This window comes from Lithobates pipiens, unplaced genomic scaffold (genome assembly GCF_037356315.1).
Source record: "Lithobates pipiens isolate NorthernLeopardFrog02 unplaced genomic scaffold, aLitPip1_a1.2 Scaffold_19, whole genome shotgun sequence".
Classification (NCBI taxonomy): Eukaryota; Metazoa; Chordata; class Amphibia; order Anura; family Ranidae; genus Lithobates; species Lithobates pipiens.
The window spans coordinates 74,370,508-74,387,633 of record NW_027507764.1 but is presented as its reverse complement, the minus strand read 5'-3'; the positions used below and the strand labels follow the sequence as shown (position 1 = coordinate 74,387,633).

At 43.0% G+C, this 17,126-nt stretch overlaps 1 protein-coding gene across 1 annotated transcript in view; it reads right to left on the bottom strand.

Annotated features, from left to right (window-relative positions):
• MRC1 (mannose receptor C-type 1) overlaps positions 1-17,126 on the bottom strand; it is a 178,554-nt gene that overhangs the window by 62,560 nt on the left and 98,868 nt on the right. Inside the window, exons 16-17 of the mRNA XM_077490910.1 lie at positions 3,133-3,174; positions 1,599-1,762 (exon numbers count right to left, since the gene is read on the bottom strand). Of these exons, the coding sequence (XP_077347036.1) occupies positions 1,599-1,762; positions 3,133-3,174 (206 nt within the window). The remainder of the gene's footprint in view (positions 1-1,598; positions 1,763-3,132; positions 3,175-17,126) is intronic.

Below are 17,126 nucleotides of genomic sequence, written 5' to 3'. Positions count from 1 at the left end.
CGGGGGTCTCTTCCGACTTCGGGGTCTCTGGCCTCTTCTCCTAGGCTCCTCCGCTATCTTCTGCTCTTTTGCCGCTCTTTTGCTAGCGGTGGCCTGGCTTTCTCCTTCGTCGTCGTCGTCTTCTTCTTCTTCTGTTCTTCCGATGTTGACACGACGCAACGACTTATATAGGCATGGGGCGGGGTCACCTTATGATGTCACAGTCCCAACATGCCCCGGGATTCTCATTCAAGATTTTACAATATATGTTCCCGTCCATTGGCCCCTCAATGCAGCAAAGTCAGCCTATACCTTTAGCAGAGAAACAGCCCCAAAGCATAATATTTCCATCTCTTGACTGTAGGGATGGTGTTCTTAGGGTCATAGTCCGAATTTTTCTTCCTCCAAACACAGCGAGTCGAGTTAATGCTAAAGAGCTCAATTTTGGTCTCATCTGACCACAGCACTTTCTCCCAATCCTCCTCTGAATCATTTAGATGTTCATTGTCAAACTTTAGACGGGCCTGTACATGTGCTTTCTTGAGGTGCTGCAGAATTTCAATCAATTGCGGCATATTGTCTTACCAATGGTTTGTTTGGTGACTGTGGTCCAAACTGCCTTGAGATCATTCGCAAGCTCCTCCCGGGTAGTTCTGGGCTGATCCCTCACTTTTCTCATGATCATCCTTACCCCATGAGGTGAAATCTTGCATGAAACTCCAGATCGAGGGCGATTGATAGTTCTTTTGTACTTTTTTTCAATTTGCTAATAATTGCTCCAACCATTGTCTCCTTCTCACCAAGCTTCTTGCTGATGGTCTTGTAGCCCATTCCAGCCTTGTGCAGGTCTACAATCTTGTCTCTGATGTCCTTTGACAGCTCTTTGATCTGGCCCATGATTGTATGGTTTGAATGAAAGAAAGAGATTCAGGTGCCTTTTTTACACATAACGAGCTGTTGGTAAGAGTACCTAAATTGACAGGACTAATTTGTGTGCAACATGAGCACATACTGTAGCCAGTCTGTGGGAGCCAGAATTATTGTTGGTTGGTAGGGGATCAAATACTTATTTTATTCACTGAACTGCAATTCAGTTTAGAATATTTGTATCATGTTTTTTTCTGGATTTTTGTTTGATATTCTGTCTCTATCATTTAAAATATACCTATGATAAAAATGATAGACCCTTCATTTCTTCGTAAGTGGGCAGACTTCCAAAAACTGCAGGGGATCAAATAATTATTTTCGGCACTGTATACAGTATATCTTTTAAAATAAAGTTTCTTTATATTTTAATACTTTAATTGTATCAGGCAATTGCAGAATTAAACAGAGACACACTACCATCTGCCATAGGTTGGACTTGATGAATTTGAGTCTTTTTTCAACCTCACCTACTATGTAACCTACAGGCTGCAATGGCCTCTGTAGGCCGAAACCAACATTTTATATGAAGGCCTCAGCTTGAGGCTGGGATCACACTATCTTCACATGCGGCTCACAGCAGAGGTCCAGTGTACCCGTTCTGATTTCAGCCGAATTTGGATGCGAATTGGATACGGTCAGTATTTATTTTGTTAAAAATGTTGATACATAAGAGACAGACATTTAAAACTTACATATTTCCACAGAAATTTCCTTTCTTCTTCTCCATTGATCGTAACCAGGTCACCAAAATTTTTCCTACAAAACTCTCGTGCCTTGTCCATGGTCATCTCATCTTTACTCACATAATAATGCCGGTCCCCTCGGACCAGCCAGCCGTCACTGCTTATTTCATAATCTGACAGACAGGGAGGAAAACTATTCAGAATAACAAATTTATACAAAATGATCATAAGAACAAATACACATCTCTCTACAATTGTTTCGCTTGACCTCTGAACAATAAAAATGTTATTTTTGAGGAATGAGGTACTGTAAATAAAAGGCAGTGAAACAACGAACCCTGTAAGGGCTCCTTCACACCAAAAAAAGCACAGACGCACGAGGCAATCTGCTGCCATGCGCGGAGGCTATTTATCTTAATGGCACCCTCACATATATAGCAAACGTGGGTGCATTTGTGGTTACCAAAACGCATGGTACCGCAGTTCCATGCAGTTTGGTGTGGTGCGATTTTAAAAATAGCACCTGTCCATACTTTTTGTGTGTTCCTGCACATTCAGGAGCCCATTAAAATAAATGGCAATGCACACATACCCCCCCCCCCCAAAAAAAAACCAGACACACCAATATGGTGTGAATAAGCCTTAAAGCTGAGATCCATCCAAAAGTGGAACTTCAACTTTAAGCACTCCTTGCCCCCTTACATGCCACATTTGGCATGTCATTTTTTGGGGGACGTAGCGGGTACCTGGTTTTTAGAGGTACTCAGCTCCCCTTCTGCTCTTGCCGCCTAGGTGACTCCTCCTCTCCCCTTCCCATCCTACAATCTTCACAGGTCCCAGAAGATTGCCCAGCCACTGAGAAGGCGCATTGAGACTCGCACATGCGCAGTGCGCACCCCGTTGTGTGGCCAAAAGCTGTCACAGCCGGGTGCCCACCCTTGCAATGCCGGAGCCGTGGAGAGGAGAGGGAGAGGAGTGAGGCTTTGGGTGGCCGCATCTCTGGACCGTGGGACAGGTAAGTGTCTGTTTATTACAAGTCAGCAGCTACACTTTATGTAGCTGCTGACTTTTAATAAGCTTAAAAATGACTGGAACACTGCCCTTGCTCTGTTACTCCTCTACAGGCTTTTGAAGTACCCACTTACCTAAATGTGAAATATTACCAAGCTGCTGTTAGACATGCCGTCTGTTTTTGGTGGCTCTGAGGTATCTACATCTAACAATGGGTGCAGTTTCATTTTAACCTATTACCACCCACATAACGCATATGTGCAATATGGGCAAAAGAGCATTGGCTTTAAAACCCACGCTGCACACATGAATCTATGGATGGCCAAGGTGCCGATTCTGAAGGCGTGCATGTTGTGCACTCACTACACAGTGACTGAGCTGACCAATGTCTAGTCATAATCAGGAGCTGGTGGGACAGGCTAACGATCAGGGGACCACTGTGACAGCCAATAACAGTGGTCACATTATCAGGACGTTCATCACACCCCCAGGTTTAAATACCCACTTAAAAGGGACAAACAATTGCTCTTACCAGGAACTGGTGAATTTGTAGGTTCTGGTTTCGCTACTGCACCTGATAAGAAGATAAAGCATGACACAATTCGTTTATTCCAGAAAATGATTTCTAACTGCTACATTCAGTAAGGAAGAATAAAGTGTTCAGATGTTTCTTCAGCCCAAGGATTATATCACCCTATTTCTAGACTATCTACACATGACTAGAGTTCTTTCATTCAGCCCATGGGTTAAGCAGGAAAAAATTAATAGATTTTTCCATCCATACTAAACAGCATGGATGAAGAAATCTGCACTGCCAGCTATAGTCTTCAAGCAGCCAAATCTGCATTTGATTAGCGATTAGACATGTGTGGTTCGTTTCGTTCAGACTCATTTTTCATTATTTGGAAATTCGGATGTATCCAAAATATCTGAATTACAATAGTAAGGAATTTAAATGAAATCGAAGAAATTGATGAGTGTTTACTTTCCTGCTCCGTACCTATTGGGGCCGGTAGCATCCACATTGAGAAGTAGGACGCGCAGTCCCCGCAGTAACAAGAAGCAGGCAGGTATGTCAAGTTACAATGTACATGTACCTTTATATCGAAATGCAAATTGCACTCTGTACGACAACCTATATTAAAAAGGTATGCATTTTTTCTTTCTATTGAAAACTAATAAAAGCAATTGAAAAGAAATCGAAGAAATAAAGAAACAAAATTTGACCAGAATTTGAATCAAGAATAAAATAAAATAAAATAGAAAATAAAAGAATAAAATTAACTATAATAGAAAATAAAGCAATACAATAGATTAAAATGGAATAGAATATATTAGAATAGATTAGAAAATAATATAATAGCAAAAACAATGGAATAGAGTAAAATAGAAAGAATATAACCGTCTTCTGAAATTCTAATTTTGAATAAAATAGCATGGAAAAGAATAGAATAGAAAAAACAATAGAAAAAAAATAAATATAAATAATATAACTGTCTTCCAAAATTCGGTTTCAAATAGAATAAATTTGAATTAGAATAGAAAAAACAATAGGAATAGAAAAAAAAACAATAGAATAGAAAAAAACAATAGAATAGAATAAAATAGAAATAATATAACCATCTTCTGAAATTTGAAGTTTGAATATAATAGATTAGAATAAACAAAAAAACAATAGAATAGGAAAAAAACAATAGTCTAAACTAGAAAGGGTATAACCATCTTCTGAAATTCAAAAAGAATAAATTCAAATTCGAATCCCGAATTTGAATCAAATTAGAAAATGAATAAACAAAACAAATTAAAAACAAGTCCAACAAATTGAAATTATTTAAATAACGAATCAGAGCAAAACTTTTTTCCTTCTACACAAGACTAATTAGCAGCAGTCACTATTAAGCTAACTATTAAGCTAAGTATTACCATTTTTGGGGGATTTTGTACAGGGTTTATTTTTTTCTTTTTTTTAGTTTTTGTGTCCATTTCAGGCTTGAGTGTTTTTTTTCTTTTTTTGCTATTATTTTTTAGCCTATAGAAAGCTAGTTACTAGGCAAGAAAACATGGCTTTTGCACATTTTGCAGACATTCCCATTAAAGTCTGTTGGGGCCTAAACCCCGTGACTCTTCCCCAAAAGAAGCTCACATACTTTTTCAAGCAACATTACACTCAAGTGTGAATAGGCACCAATGAAAATAACAGAAATCCTAGGGGTCGATTTATAAAACATTTGTTGCATGGATGTCAAAGACATTCATGCAAGCTGAACGTAACTTTTCTAATATATTACTTACTATATCAGCCGCTCCATCTAGTGGCCAAAATTGTGTTTTCTGATATACCACAATGAGGAAATATATTGCATTTTGGCCACTATGATAGAGCTGATACAGGAGATATTATTATTATATAGGATTTATATAGTGCTGACAGTTTATGCAGCGCACTAATCAATCTATTAGAAAAAAAAAGGAAAAAGGAAAACGTTTGGTTCAGCTTGCATGAATGGTTCTGACATTTGGCCAACAAATGTTTAGTAAATAGACCCTCTAGTGTTGAGCATTGACACTCTTCTGATAAATCTTCAAACCGCTGTGAATGAGCCTAATCGAACACGCCATTCGATTGCTGGAAAGGGATTGTCTGTTGATAAACTGTCCTAAATTCTTACCGTTAGTACGCTCCTTTAGCCCCCATTCACATCTATGGGAATTAGATGCGGTTTACACCGCATCCAATTCGCAGGACATTTTAAAATACATTCAAATGAATGTATCTTGTTCACATATGTGCGTTGCATTCGCACTGCGCATTGCACAAAAAACGTGTGTGTTTTCTGGGCATTGCAGTGCGAATTACAAGCACAGTATCCTCTATGGGAATGCATCTGATTCGCAGATGCATTGCGTTCTGAACAAGAAATCTTTCCTTCTTCTCACAACACCTCCCCCTCCTTTCCCCCCTCTCCCTGCTCAGCTGATTGCGCAGAGAGAACGGAGCGGCACCGCTGAACAGCTGCCTTTTATCTTCACAGAGAGAATGTAGCTGGAATTCGCACCGCACTGGTGTGAACCCGGACTTATATAATTGTTTTCCAATTTTCTGCCAACAAATGTTGGATGACAGGCTAATAATTTTTCGGTGGACGACGGCTCCATGTCTGATTTTCGGATAGTCAGTACACAAATCTGTTACCCAAAAGTCGAAAGTACAAACAAGCATGCTCGGTATCAATGCTCACCAAACACGAAATTATGAGAAGGAGCCCAAAGGAGCCCAAAGAGTGGCGCTCAAGAGCTGAAATTCCTGGTAGTACATCACTACGTTCGTGTTTGTGGCACGACAATTGTGTACCGTTAGTATGCAAGACAAGATCCTGGCACACGCCCTTTTGAAAAAAATCAGACATTCGGTTGGCCAACAATCGTACCGTGTGTACGAGGCTTTACAGTCTATAGAATAATGAACAGTTTAGCAGTGCACCAACGTCCCTCAAATTTCAACAGCCCAAACTTACGCTGTGCCAGTTCTAAAAGTTAAGTCTAATCATGGGTGCAATGCTTTCCAGGCTTCTGTGGGAACAAAATAATAAATGCACATCTTCTTTTTCTGCAGAAATTTGGTAATTTTTTTTTTTTTTTTCCAAATGGTGGACTTAGCCTTTAAAAGATATTGGAAATTACTTTTGAAATTACATTGAAAGCTTACATCAGATTTTAGTGATTTGGCTTACTTTTAAGGTGACTTTTTAAAACATTTTTCTTTTAAGTGGAGCTGTATGCTCCAGCTCTCCCATAAATAGAACTCTCCTCTAATTCAAGGCTTGACAAATTTTCTTTGAATTTAGGAGCCAGCTAAAAAAGTTAGGAGTCTTTTTTTTTCTTTTTTTTTTAACCACTGGGCACTTTCACCCCCTTCCTGCCTCCTTCCAGCTTTCAGCACTGCTGCACTTTGAATGACAATTGCGCAGTCATGCAACACTGTACCCATATGAAACTTGTTATAATAAGTTTTGATACAATTAGAACTTTCTTTTGATGGTATTTAATCACCACTGTGTTTTTTGTTTTTTTTGCTAAACATATGAAAAAAAATCTTTTTCTTCATTTCGGTTATAAAAGTTTGCAAATATGTAATTTTTCTTCTTCACTGATGGGCACTCATAGGCACTCATGATGTGGCACTGAGGAGGCAGCACTGATGAGACTACACTCATGAGCACTGATGAGGAGGCACTGTTGGTCACTCATGAGGTTTAATGAGGTTGCACTTATGGACACTGATGAGGCAGCACTGATAAGGTGGCATTGATGGGCACTGATTAGGCTGCACTGATGAGGCTGCACTGATGGGCACTGATGGGGCAGCACTAATGAGGCTGCACTGATGAGGGGGCACTGAGGAGGCAGCATTGATGGGCACTGATAAGCTGCACTGATGAGGAGGCACTAATGAGGCTGCACTGATGAGGCTGTACTGATGGGCACTGATGAGGCTGCACTGATAAGGCAGCATTCATGGCCACTGATAAGCCACATTGATCGGATTCACTGATGGGCATTGATGGGGCTGCACTGATCATCAGTGCTCTGATTATCAGTGTTAAGGCCCATACACACGATACGAAAATCGGACATTATGTCACTTCTGACGTTGTATTCTGTTGTATGAAAATTTTCGTATTGTGAGTAACCTCTTCACTTCCAACATGAGACTAGCATGCAACAAAAAACGGATGTTTGGTTGCCTAAAAAATGAAAGCGTGTGCATGAGGCTTAAATGTCCCCGTCACAGGATAGCCGGTTATCGGCTTTCCTTTCCTCAGCGCTGTCAGTGTGTGAGGAAAGGAAAGCCGATAACTGGCTATCCTGTGACGGGGACATTTAAGCCTCATAACCAACATTTGTGTACCTGTGATCAGCTGTGATTGGAAACAGCTGATCACATAGTAAAGGGCCACTGTGATTGGCTCTTTACGTCGATCTGTGATAAACTGTGTCTAAAAGGACACAGTGATCACAAAGCGTGCCCCAATGTATGCCCCCCGGGGGTGAGCAGTGGGCAGGGTTCAGGGAGAATATCAATAGACACCCTCCCAGAACTGAAGGACCATGCTGTAGCTGTCTTTTGGCTATAGTACAGTCGGCAATTGGGAGACGGATGCAGATGGCTGACATAAGCCCAGGTGCCAAGATGCAATTTTTGGTCGACCATGGCGACCTGGCATTTGATGAACCCTGCTCTACTTGTTTTTTTTGTGTTTCAAACATGTTTTATTGAAGATATATCATATACAATATAAAGAAACTTCAATTGCATAATAGTATAATGAATTTGTCAAATCTGATAGAAGAGGGGATAAGCAGAACATTAAAAGAGAAAAAAATAATAATTATATTTCAATGTATTTCAACCCTGCTCTAATTCATTTCTTAAAAGAGTTAAATATTGATCTCTATTATAATATGGATAAAGTATATTATGTACATAGTCTAAATCCAGCATATGCTATTATATAATCAATTTTAGAAAAGTTCTATTATTTTGGTAATCACCTGCAATAGGGTGTGTCATTCAGGTACACTTTAATCTGTTATTAGTAGAGGTTCAATGGTTGGCACAGGTATACCTGCACATAAATCCGCACACACAAACACACACACACACACAGTTTTCTGTCTGCTATATACTTTGCTCAGTCATCCTTGTAATATTGGAATTAAAACCTGTAGTTTTGTTCGCTCCATCTTTCAGTATTATTGTTATTAGTTTAATGCCCTTTTCAACCTTTGTTACATTGGCTGTAATTTTAGAGATAGGCATCTTGCTCCTTGTGCCTTTTCATAATGAAAATGTTCTATTTTCTTGGCATTCTTTTCCCAGGGGTGACCACGTGCTCCTCATGAAATCTGCACAGAAGGGCAAGGATTTTTAACCTACAGTTTCAAAGACCAAACTAATAAAGTGTGTCCAGTAGCTTCAACAGATTTTCCATTTGGCCGTTTCTATCTGTTTTCTATGACAGTATTGTGGTGTCTGGTACGAAAGAGAAGCAGAATTCAATTAGAATTTATCATCTGGCCACTTATTGTAGCGTGAAGCTGACCTGGAACTGATCTTACAGGATACTGCATTGTGTTTGTTTTTTGCTCTGCACCAGGGGGCTCCAAACTACGGCCGTGGGCAAAATCTAGCCCACTAAAATATTTCATGTGACCCACAGCTAGGGTCAGTGATGTATTCTCAGTGTTGACCCACTATGCTCTTACACAGGTCTCGCTTCAGGTCAAACTTGATGTAGGGGAGAACTCTTATGGAGATTCCAATTTAAGTGGGGCTCTGATGTGGATTTTGATATATGGGTGAATGTAAGGGGGCTCTGATGAGAATTATGATTTAAGGAGAACTCTGATGCAAGGGGGACATTGATGGGGACACTGAGATGTAAGGTGGGACTCGGATGGGGGCTCTGATGTAAGGGGAACCCTAACAAGGACTCTGTTGTAATGGATAATCTGATGGGGCCATGATGTAAGGGGGCACGCTGATGGGGACCATGATGTAAGGGGCATTCTGATAGGGACCCTGATGTAAGGGGGTGCTCTGATGGGGACCATGATGTAAGGGGGCGCTCTGATGGGGACCATGATGTAAGGGGGCGCTCTGAAGGGGACCACGATATAAGGGAGCGCTATGATGGGGACCAAGATGTAAGGAAACGCTCTGTTGAGAACCATGATGTAAGGGAGGGCTCTGATGGGAACCATCATGCAGTGGCGGAACTTTCAGGGTCACAGCAGTCACACTTGTGACTGGGCCCTGCCGTTCTGCTGCTGTGGGGGGGGCCCCAAGACCCAGCATCTCCCCCTGCACCTCTGGCTTTCAGTTTTGGATGCAGTGGGAGGAGTGGGGAGGTGACAATCGGCAGCTCTATGTTGCCTGCGGGGCTAGTAGTTTTCCTTCCCAGTGTATACAGTGGACCCCAGGCAGCTATCAGTTTCACTCTTCAGTGTACAAGTGAGTCGCTCTGCTTGTACACTCTTGCTGATAGCTGTCCGGGTCAGAGGCACTCAGAGATGTAACGATCATTATATATATATATATATATATATATATATATATATATATATACACACATATACACACACACACACACACGCACACGTATATTGTACAAGCCCAAGCGTATGACTTTCTTTACTTGCTACAGTGCTATGGGCTCTAGTCTGAGATCTTTTGTAGACCTAGCAATGCCCCTGGTGGGGGCCTTTTATGGTTTCTTGCATCGGGGCCCTGAAGATTCTAGTTACGCCTCTGCCATGATGTAAGGGAGTGCTCTAATGGGAACCACGATGTAAGGGGAGGGCGCTCTGATGGGGACCACGATGTAAGGGAGTGCTCTGATGGGGACCACAATGTAAGGGGGTGCTCTGGTGGGGACCACAATGTAAGGGGGTGCTCTGATGGGGACCACAATGTAAGGGGGCGCTCTGATGGGGACCACAATGTAAGGGGGTGCTCTGATGGGGACCACAATGTAAGGGAGCGCTCTGATGGGGACCACAATGTAAGGGAGCACTCTGATGGGGACCACAATGTAAGGGGGCACTCTTGTCGGGATGATTGGTGTAAATTGGCGCTCTGATGCAGACAGTTGATGTAAGGGGGAATTTTGATGTTAACAATTGATGTGAAGTGTCACTTTGATGTGGACATGCTGTTTAATTTTTGCTGCAGCCACAAAGCACAGTACTACGGTCACAGTATGTGTACAGCCATGAGCAGCTGCATGTCACTGTTCAGGCAGGTAGTCGGGGCAGTAAAACTTTGGCTCAACCGCCTGGTTTTACTAACTGGCCTCACCTGTGAATGAAGCTTTATTTTCACAAAGGAGAAGCTGCAGCTACAGAGCAGGTCAAAAGCCTTCTGAAAAGCGATCCGCAGCAGATCTTTGTAAAAAAAAAAAATTATTTTTTCTTTAGCCATTGTTATCTTATAACTGGTGATGAAAAAGTGAAGGCAACATGTTTTTTTGTTTTGTTTTTTTATATATAGTAATAGGGGGTTATAAGTTTAATTAAGTAATAGGTCAGTTTTTCTTTTGTCATGTATGTCTCATTGGAAGGGAGTTCCCTTTTCATAGTCACAACAGAAAGTGCAATGAAATCCCTCCAAAGTGAAGGAAAACCCCTGGTAGCCACCCTGGTCACTAGTGTCACGATTGAAAGATTTCCCCTATATTACTTTTTTGGTGACCACACAAAATGTGGGACTTTCTTTCCCTTTCAGTGATCACGAGGACAAATAGAAAGTGTGAATCTCCCTAATGGGGCACACACAGCAATACAAATCTGACAGTTGTTCTAATCCCTCTCTACTCTCTAAAACTAAATAGAAAGGTTTGCCTTTAGTTATACTTACAAAATTAAAAAATATGAGATTCCCTTTTTTTATTGGAAAAATAGCTTCTTTTTAACTCTGCTCCGGACTTTGACCACTAGATGTCAGCAATGGACTAGAAATCTTACGCTTCTTATCCGTTAACCAAAAAAAAAAAAAGAATGTAGGTATGGGCCGTTGTTTAAACTTCATGAGCCGTCCATTTCGGATGGGATGGAGCTCAACCGACACTGCCAAGGGATGTTCTTCTGCATCCAACACAGTGACAACAAAACATGTTTATAAAATTAACAACTGATCCATTATCTGGCCATTTGTTGCCTTTTCACCATAGAATGCCCATCAAATTATCTACCAATATGAAATTTATTATTTTCAACATACAAATAGGCAGTGACGAAACAGTCCGGCGGGCCCCCACAGTGATAGACACCATTTTCAAGTTCGCCAGTTCCGCCATTGCAAGTAGGCGTTCTGTAATGGAAAATTCTGACCTTGGGATACGCCCTTTTCAAACAGCAGTTCATTTTGTTCAATCGTTCACTAATGATTTCTACGGAAGTCCCACCTGCTGCTTCGGTGTTTGCTTTCTGCACCCAACACAGCATTGTGGTTAAAGTACCCCCAAATAATAGGTTGAGTGTTGTCCAATTAAAGCAAGAGCATGGGCCATGGTCATTTTTTTATTGCTATGCCCATTAGTAGGTGGCCATCGATCCTTCCGTTCCAAGTTATCATGAGAGTAAAAGTGAAGGAAAATATCTAATTTAAGGTTGTCACTCTGGTAACCCAGAGAACATTCTTTGACTTTGGAGGTATTTAATCTTGATTCCTTATGTGGCTAGGGGACAGTAAGTGAAGGGAAATCTCCCCAATAGGACGCAGAGGGCATAAGGAAATCATGACATTAATTTTACAGCACACAAGCACAATTTAATCACCTCAGCCACGGTCATAGGGTTGCCACCTCATCACTTTAAGAGCCGGTTCACACAGGGGTAACACGACTTTCAACATGACTTTTGGAGGCAACTTGAACACGACTTAAACACGACTTGGGGCGACTTACAACACGACTTTAAGTCGCCCCAGGCCAGGCGACTTCTGCCGTGGACAATCAGAGAATGAGCTCTCAAGGGGGAACTCCACGCCAAAAAAACAAAAAAAAAAAACGGCGTGGGTACCCCCTCCTAGAGCATACCAGGCCCTTAGGTCTGGTATGGATTTTAAGGGAAACCCCCTACGCCGAAAAAACGGCATGGGCCCCCCCCCCAGATCCATACCAGACCCTTATCCGAGCACACTACCCCCCCTCCTGAGCCGTACCAGGCCGGGTGCCTTCAACATGGGGGGGTGCCTTGGGGAAGGAGGGGCCGCACCCCAAAGCACCTTGTCTCCATGTTGATGAGGACAAAGGCCTCTTCCCGACAACCCTGGCCGTTGGTTGTCGGGGTCTGCGGGCGGGGGGGCTTATCGGAATCCATGAGCCCCCTTTAATAAGGGGGCCCTCGGATTCCAGCCCACCATCCTCTGGGACTGTGACATCATAATGGGTGGGGACATCCGGTGATGTCCCTATATAAGTCGCTGCACACTGCGTGTCCTGACATTGTGACCGGAGAGAGCGACGAGGCAACATCTCCAGAGGAGAAGAACAGAAGACAGCGGCGACAGAAGACCGGGCCACCGCTTGTAAAAGAGCTAGAAGGCGCGGTGGCCCGGCAAGAAGAACCGAAGAGGGGGACAAGACCCCCGAAGTCGGAAGAAGAGGGCGGCGGCTAAGAAGAAAGCCAGGCTCCTCCGCTAGTAAAAGAGCTAGCAGAAGATAGCGAAGGAGTCCGGTGAGAAGACCCCCCAAGACGGAAGAAGACTGTGCAAAAAACTATTTTAACCCTTGTGTGTTGTGTTTTTTTTTTTACATTTTTTTCACAGGTGAGTGAGTAGGGGTTCTTTGTACCCCATACTCATTCACATAGGGTGGGGGGGCCGGGATCCGTAGGCCCCCTTATTAAAGGGGGCTCACGGATTCAGATAAGCCCCCCGCCCGCAGACCCCGACAACCAACGGCCAGGGTTTTTGGGAAGAGGCCCTTGTCATCAACATGGGGACAAGGTGCTTTGGGGTGGGGGGAGCACGGGGCCCCCCTTCCCCAAGGCACCCACCCATGTTGAGGGCACGCGGCCTGGTACGGCTCAGGAGGGGGGGGGGCGCTCGCTCGTCCCCACCCCCTTTCCTGGCCGGCCGGGTAGTGTGCTCAGATAAGGGTCTGGTATGGATCTGGGGGGGACCCCCACGCCATTTTTTCGGCATAGGTGAGTCCCCTTAAAATTCATATCAGACCTCGGAGGGGGAACGAAAAAAATTTGGCGTGGAGTTCCCTTTTGAGAGCTGATAATTCTGTGAGAGTCGCCTCCGTATAGACGGAGATCCGACTTGGAGGCAACCTCCATTAAAATCAATGGGTACCAGTCGCCTACAAGTCAGATAGAAGTAGTACAGGAACCTTTTCTGAAGTCGGAAGGGCCTTCAGTCGTGTGCATTAAGACTCTCATTCACTTACATAGATTTTTACATGTAGCGTGACTAGGGGCGACCTGAAGTCGGATCTGAGTCACCCCTGTGTGAACCGGCTCTAAAACTGAACACATATTAATTACACAGGTTCTGTGGCTGATTAGGGTGGTAATTAAACTCACTTGGTGCCTTATCTGCATTAAATCAGCCTCAGAACCTGTGCAATTCATGCACGTTCGGGTTTAAACTTTAAAGGGATGAGGTGGCAACCTTAGCTCCGGAAGGTTTTACTCCCTTCTTGTGGGGTTGCCACCTCATCCCTTTAAAACCCAACACATATTAAAGTGGTGTTGCATACAAAAAAAAATGATTAAAATTCCTAAAAAAATAAAAACATTTGGGAATTTTTTTTTTAACTTACCTCTAAATGCCTGTTGCTAGGGGGTCCCTCGTAGTCTGCCTCCTTCAGTGCCTGGGCTGGTGACATCACTTCCCCTCAGCGCAGGAAGGGCTCAGCTCTGCCCCCTCCCTCCTGTCAGTCATCTGGGACACGTGACAGGTCCCAGATGACTGTGCAGCCAATCACGGCACACGACACTGCTCACACATGCGCAGTGGGTGCCCGGCTGTGAAGCCACAGCCGGGTGCCCACAGTTGCAATGCCAGTGCCACCGAGCGGAGGGGAGGACGAGTGGAGCTTCGACCCCCTGCATTGCTGGACCCTGGGACAGGTAAGTGTCCGATTATTAAAAGTCAGCAGCTGCAGTATTTGTAACTGCTGACTTTTTTAATTTTTTTTTTTCAAATGGAAACTCCTCTTTAAATTACATGGGTTTTGAGGCGAATTTAATACAGATAAGGCAGCAGTGAGTTTGGTTACCACTGTAATCAGCCACAGAACCTGCGTAATTAATATGTGTTCGGCTTTAAAGGGATGAGGTGGCAATCCTACCTTCGTGACCATGCCATTTTGTGCTATTTAAAACTGATTTTTTTCAATTGGTAATTGCGTGGTCATGCAATGCTGTACCAAAACAAAATGTATGTCAATTTTTTCACACAAATAGAGCTTTCTTTTGGTGGTATTTGATCACCTCTGCGTTTTTTTTTACTTTTTTTTATTAAATAACTGAAACAAGATCGAAAAAAAAACCAAAAAAAAACAATATTTTTTATTTTCTGCTATAAAACATATTCAATGCAAAAAAAAAAAAATCTTCATGAATTTTGGACAAAATGTATTCGGGATTTTGATAAAAAAAAGAAAAATCCCAATAAGTGTATATTGATTGGCTTGCATGAAAGTTATAGTGTTTACAAACTATAGAATATATACTGGAATATTTATTTATACTATTAATGGTGGTGATCAGTGACTTAAAACAAGAGTGCAATAGTGCGGAGAGCAATCTGACACTACTGATGCTTTGGGAAACTGACTAACTGCCACAGACATCACCAGTGACATTATTACAGTAATCAGTGCTAATAATATGCACTGTCACTCTACTAATGACACTGGCTGGGAGGGGTATCAATGGGTTAAATGTGTTCCCAACAATGTGTAATGTGTGTACTGTGTGCTGATTTTTACTAAACATCTTTGTTTTATTCCTGCTTTGCAGGGATAAGAAACAGAGAGATCGTTCTCTCTGTACAGAGAACTGTGTTGATTGTCAACAGCCGGACGCAGCCGATCAGTAGGTTCCAGCAAGGAATCATTGGCTGGGACCTGCTGACAGACTCCTGCCGAGTGCAATCACAAACCTGAAAGCAGGCAGTGATGTACCAGTGCATCGCTTTGCCTGTATGGGCTGCCCATCCGCAGTACATTGCGGACAGGTGGTCTGCAAGTGGACAATACCCAATGTTGTGTCAAGTAAATAGATACCAAATATGTCAAGATTTAAAATTGTTCACACATGTGAAATGGCAATATTGTCTAAGGCCTGATTCACACCTATGCAGTTTTAGTGCTTTTTGCAAATTTGCACTACAGTCCATTTAACATGGTTTCCTATGGAACACGTTCTGTAGTGCAAATCTGCAAAATGCAAAAAGCACTAAAAATGCATAGGTGTGAATCCAGCCTAAGGTGACGCTTTAGAGGTTATCAGTTCAGAGTTTGACCACGCATTATGGACCCAACATTATTACTCTCACGACATTTGTAGCAATACCTCACATGTGTGGTGCAATCATTGTTCACTTATGTGCGTCGGAAATATGTGCGCATTTGTGTGCATGCACAGGGGGACAAGGGTTGGTTTTAATTTTTAAAATGATTTATTTATTTTAAATAAATTTTTTGTTTACAATCTTTTTGTTTAATTTTCTTTTTCATTTAATTTCATTGCTATCATAGGGGGGTGGTACTTTGGAGCTCTGTATAAGGCTTGATTCACACTAATACGTTTTTTGATGCATTTTGCATTTTGCAAAAATGCAGGGAAATTTTTTAACATGGGTTCCTATGGAACATGTTCACATCCCCCCCCCCCCCCCAGGTCCATAAAAGGCCCTTGGGTCTAGTATGGATTCAGAGGGGACCCCATGCCAAAATAATTTTAAAAAAAATGGCGTGGGGGTCCCCCCAAAATTCGTACCAGACCGTTATCCGAGCATGCATCCCGGCAGGTCAGGAAAGGGAGGGGACAAGCGAGCGCCCCCCCCCCTCCTGAACCATACCAGGCCGCATGCCCTCAACATAGGGGATGGGTGCTTTGGGGCAGGAGGTACTCTGCGACCCCCACCCCAAATTACCTTGTCCCCATGTTGATGAGGACAAGGGCCTCTTCCCGACAACCCTAGCAATTGGTTGTCGGGGTCTGCGGGCGGGGGCTTATCAGAATTTAATAAGGGGACCCCCAGATCCCGGCCCCCCGCCCTATGTGAATGAGTATGGGGTACATCGTACCCCTACCCATTCACCTGGAAAAAAAGTAGTGTAGTAAAGTATTATAGTGTAGTGTTAAAAAAATACAGTAGACAGTTTTTGACAAGTCTTTTAGTCTTTTAAAAATCTTCTTCGCCATGTCTTCCTCCATATTCTCCCGCATCTTCATCCTCCGGTCTTCTCTTTCTTCCGCTCTTCTGTCTCCAGTGTTCTTCTCCTGCCGCCGCCGCTGCTGCTCCCGCCGATGACCCTCCTCCGATGCTATGTCCTGCTGTTCTGTCAACGCTGATGTCCTGCATTCCGTAAATAAGGGGACGTGGCAATTGGATTACTTCAACCGGCGGCCATGCCCCCTTGTGACGTCACCGCCCGGGGCATGATGGGTATGTGACGTCACAAGGGGGCGTGGTCTCCGGTGACGTAATCCGATTTCCACGCCCCCTCGTTATTTAAGGAATTCAGGACATCGGCAGTGGGGGTGGTGGCGGCAGAGGAAGAAGAATACCAGAGACAGAAGAGCAGAAGAAGGAGAAGACCGGAGGATGAAGATGCGGGAGAAGATGAAGGAAGACGCGGCGAAGATTTTTAATAAAAGACTTGTCAAAAATGTCTACTGTATTTTTTAACACTATACTACACTACTTTTTTTCCAGGTGAATGGGTACGATGTAACTGACTTTGGGGGGACCCCCTCACCATTTTCTTTTTTAATTTTGGC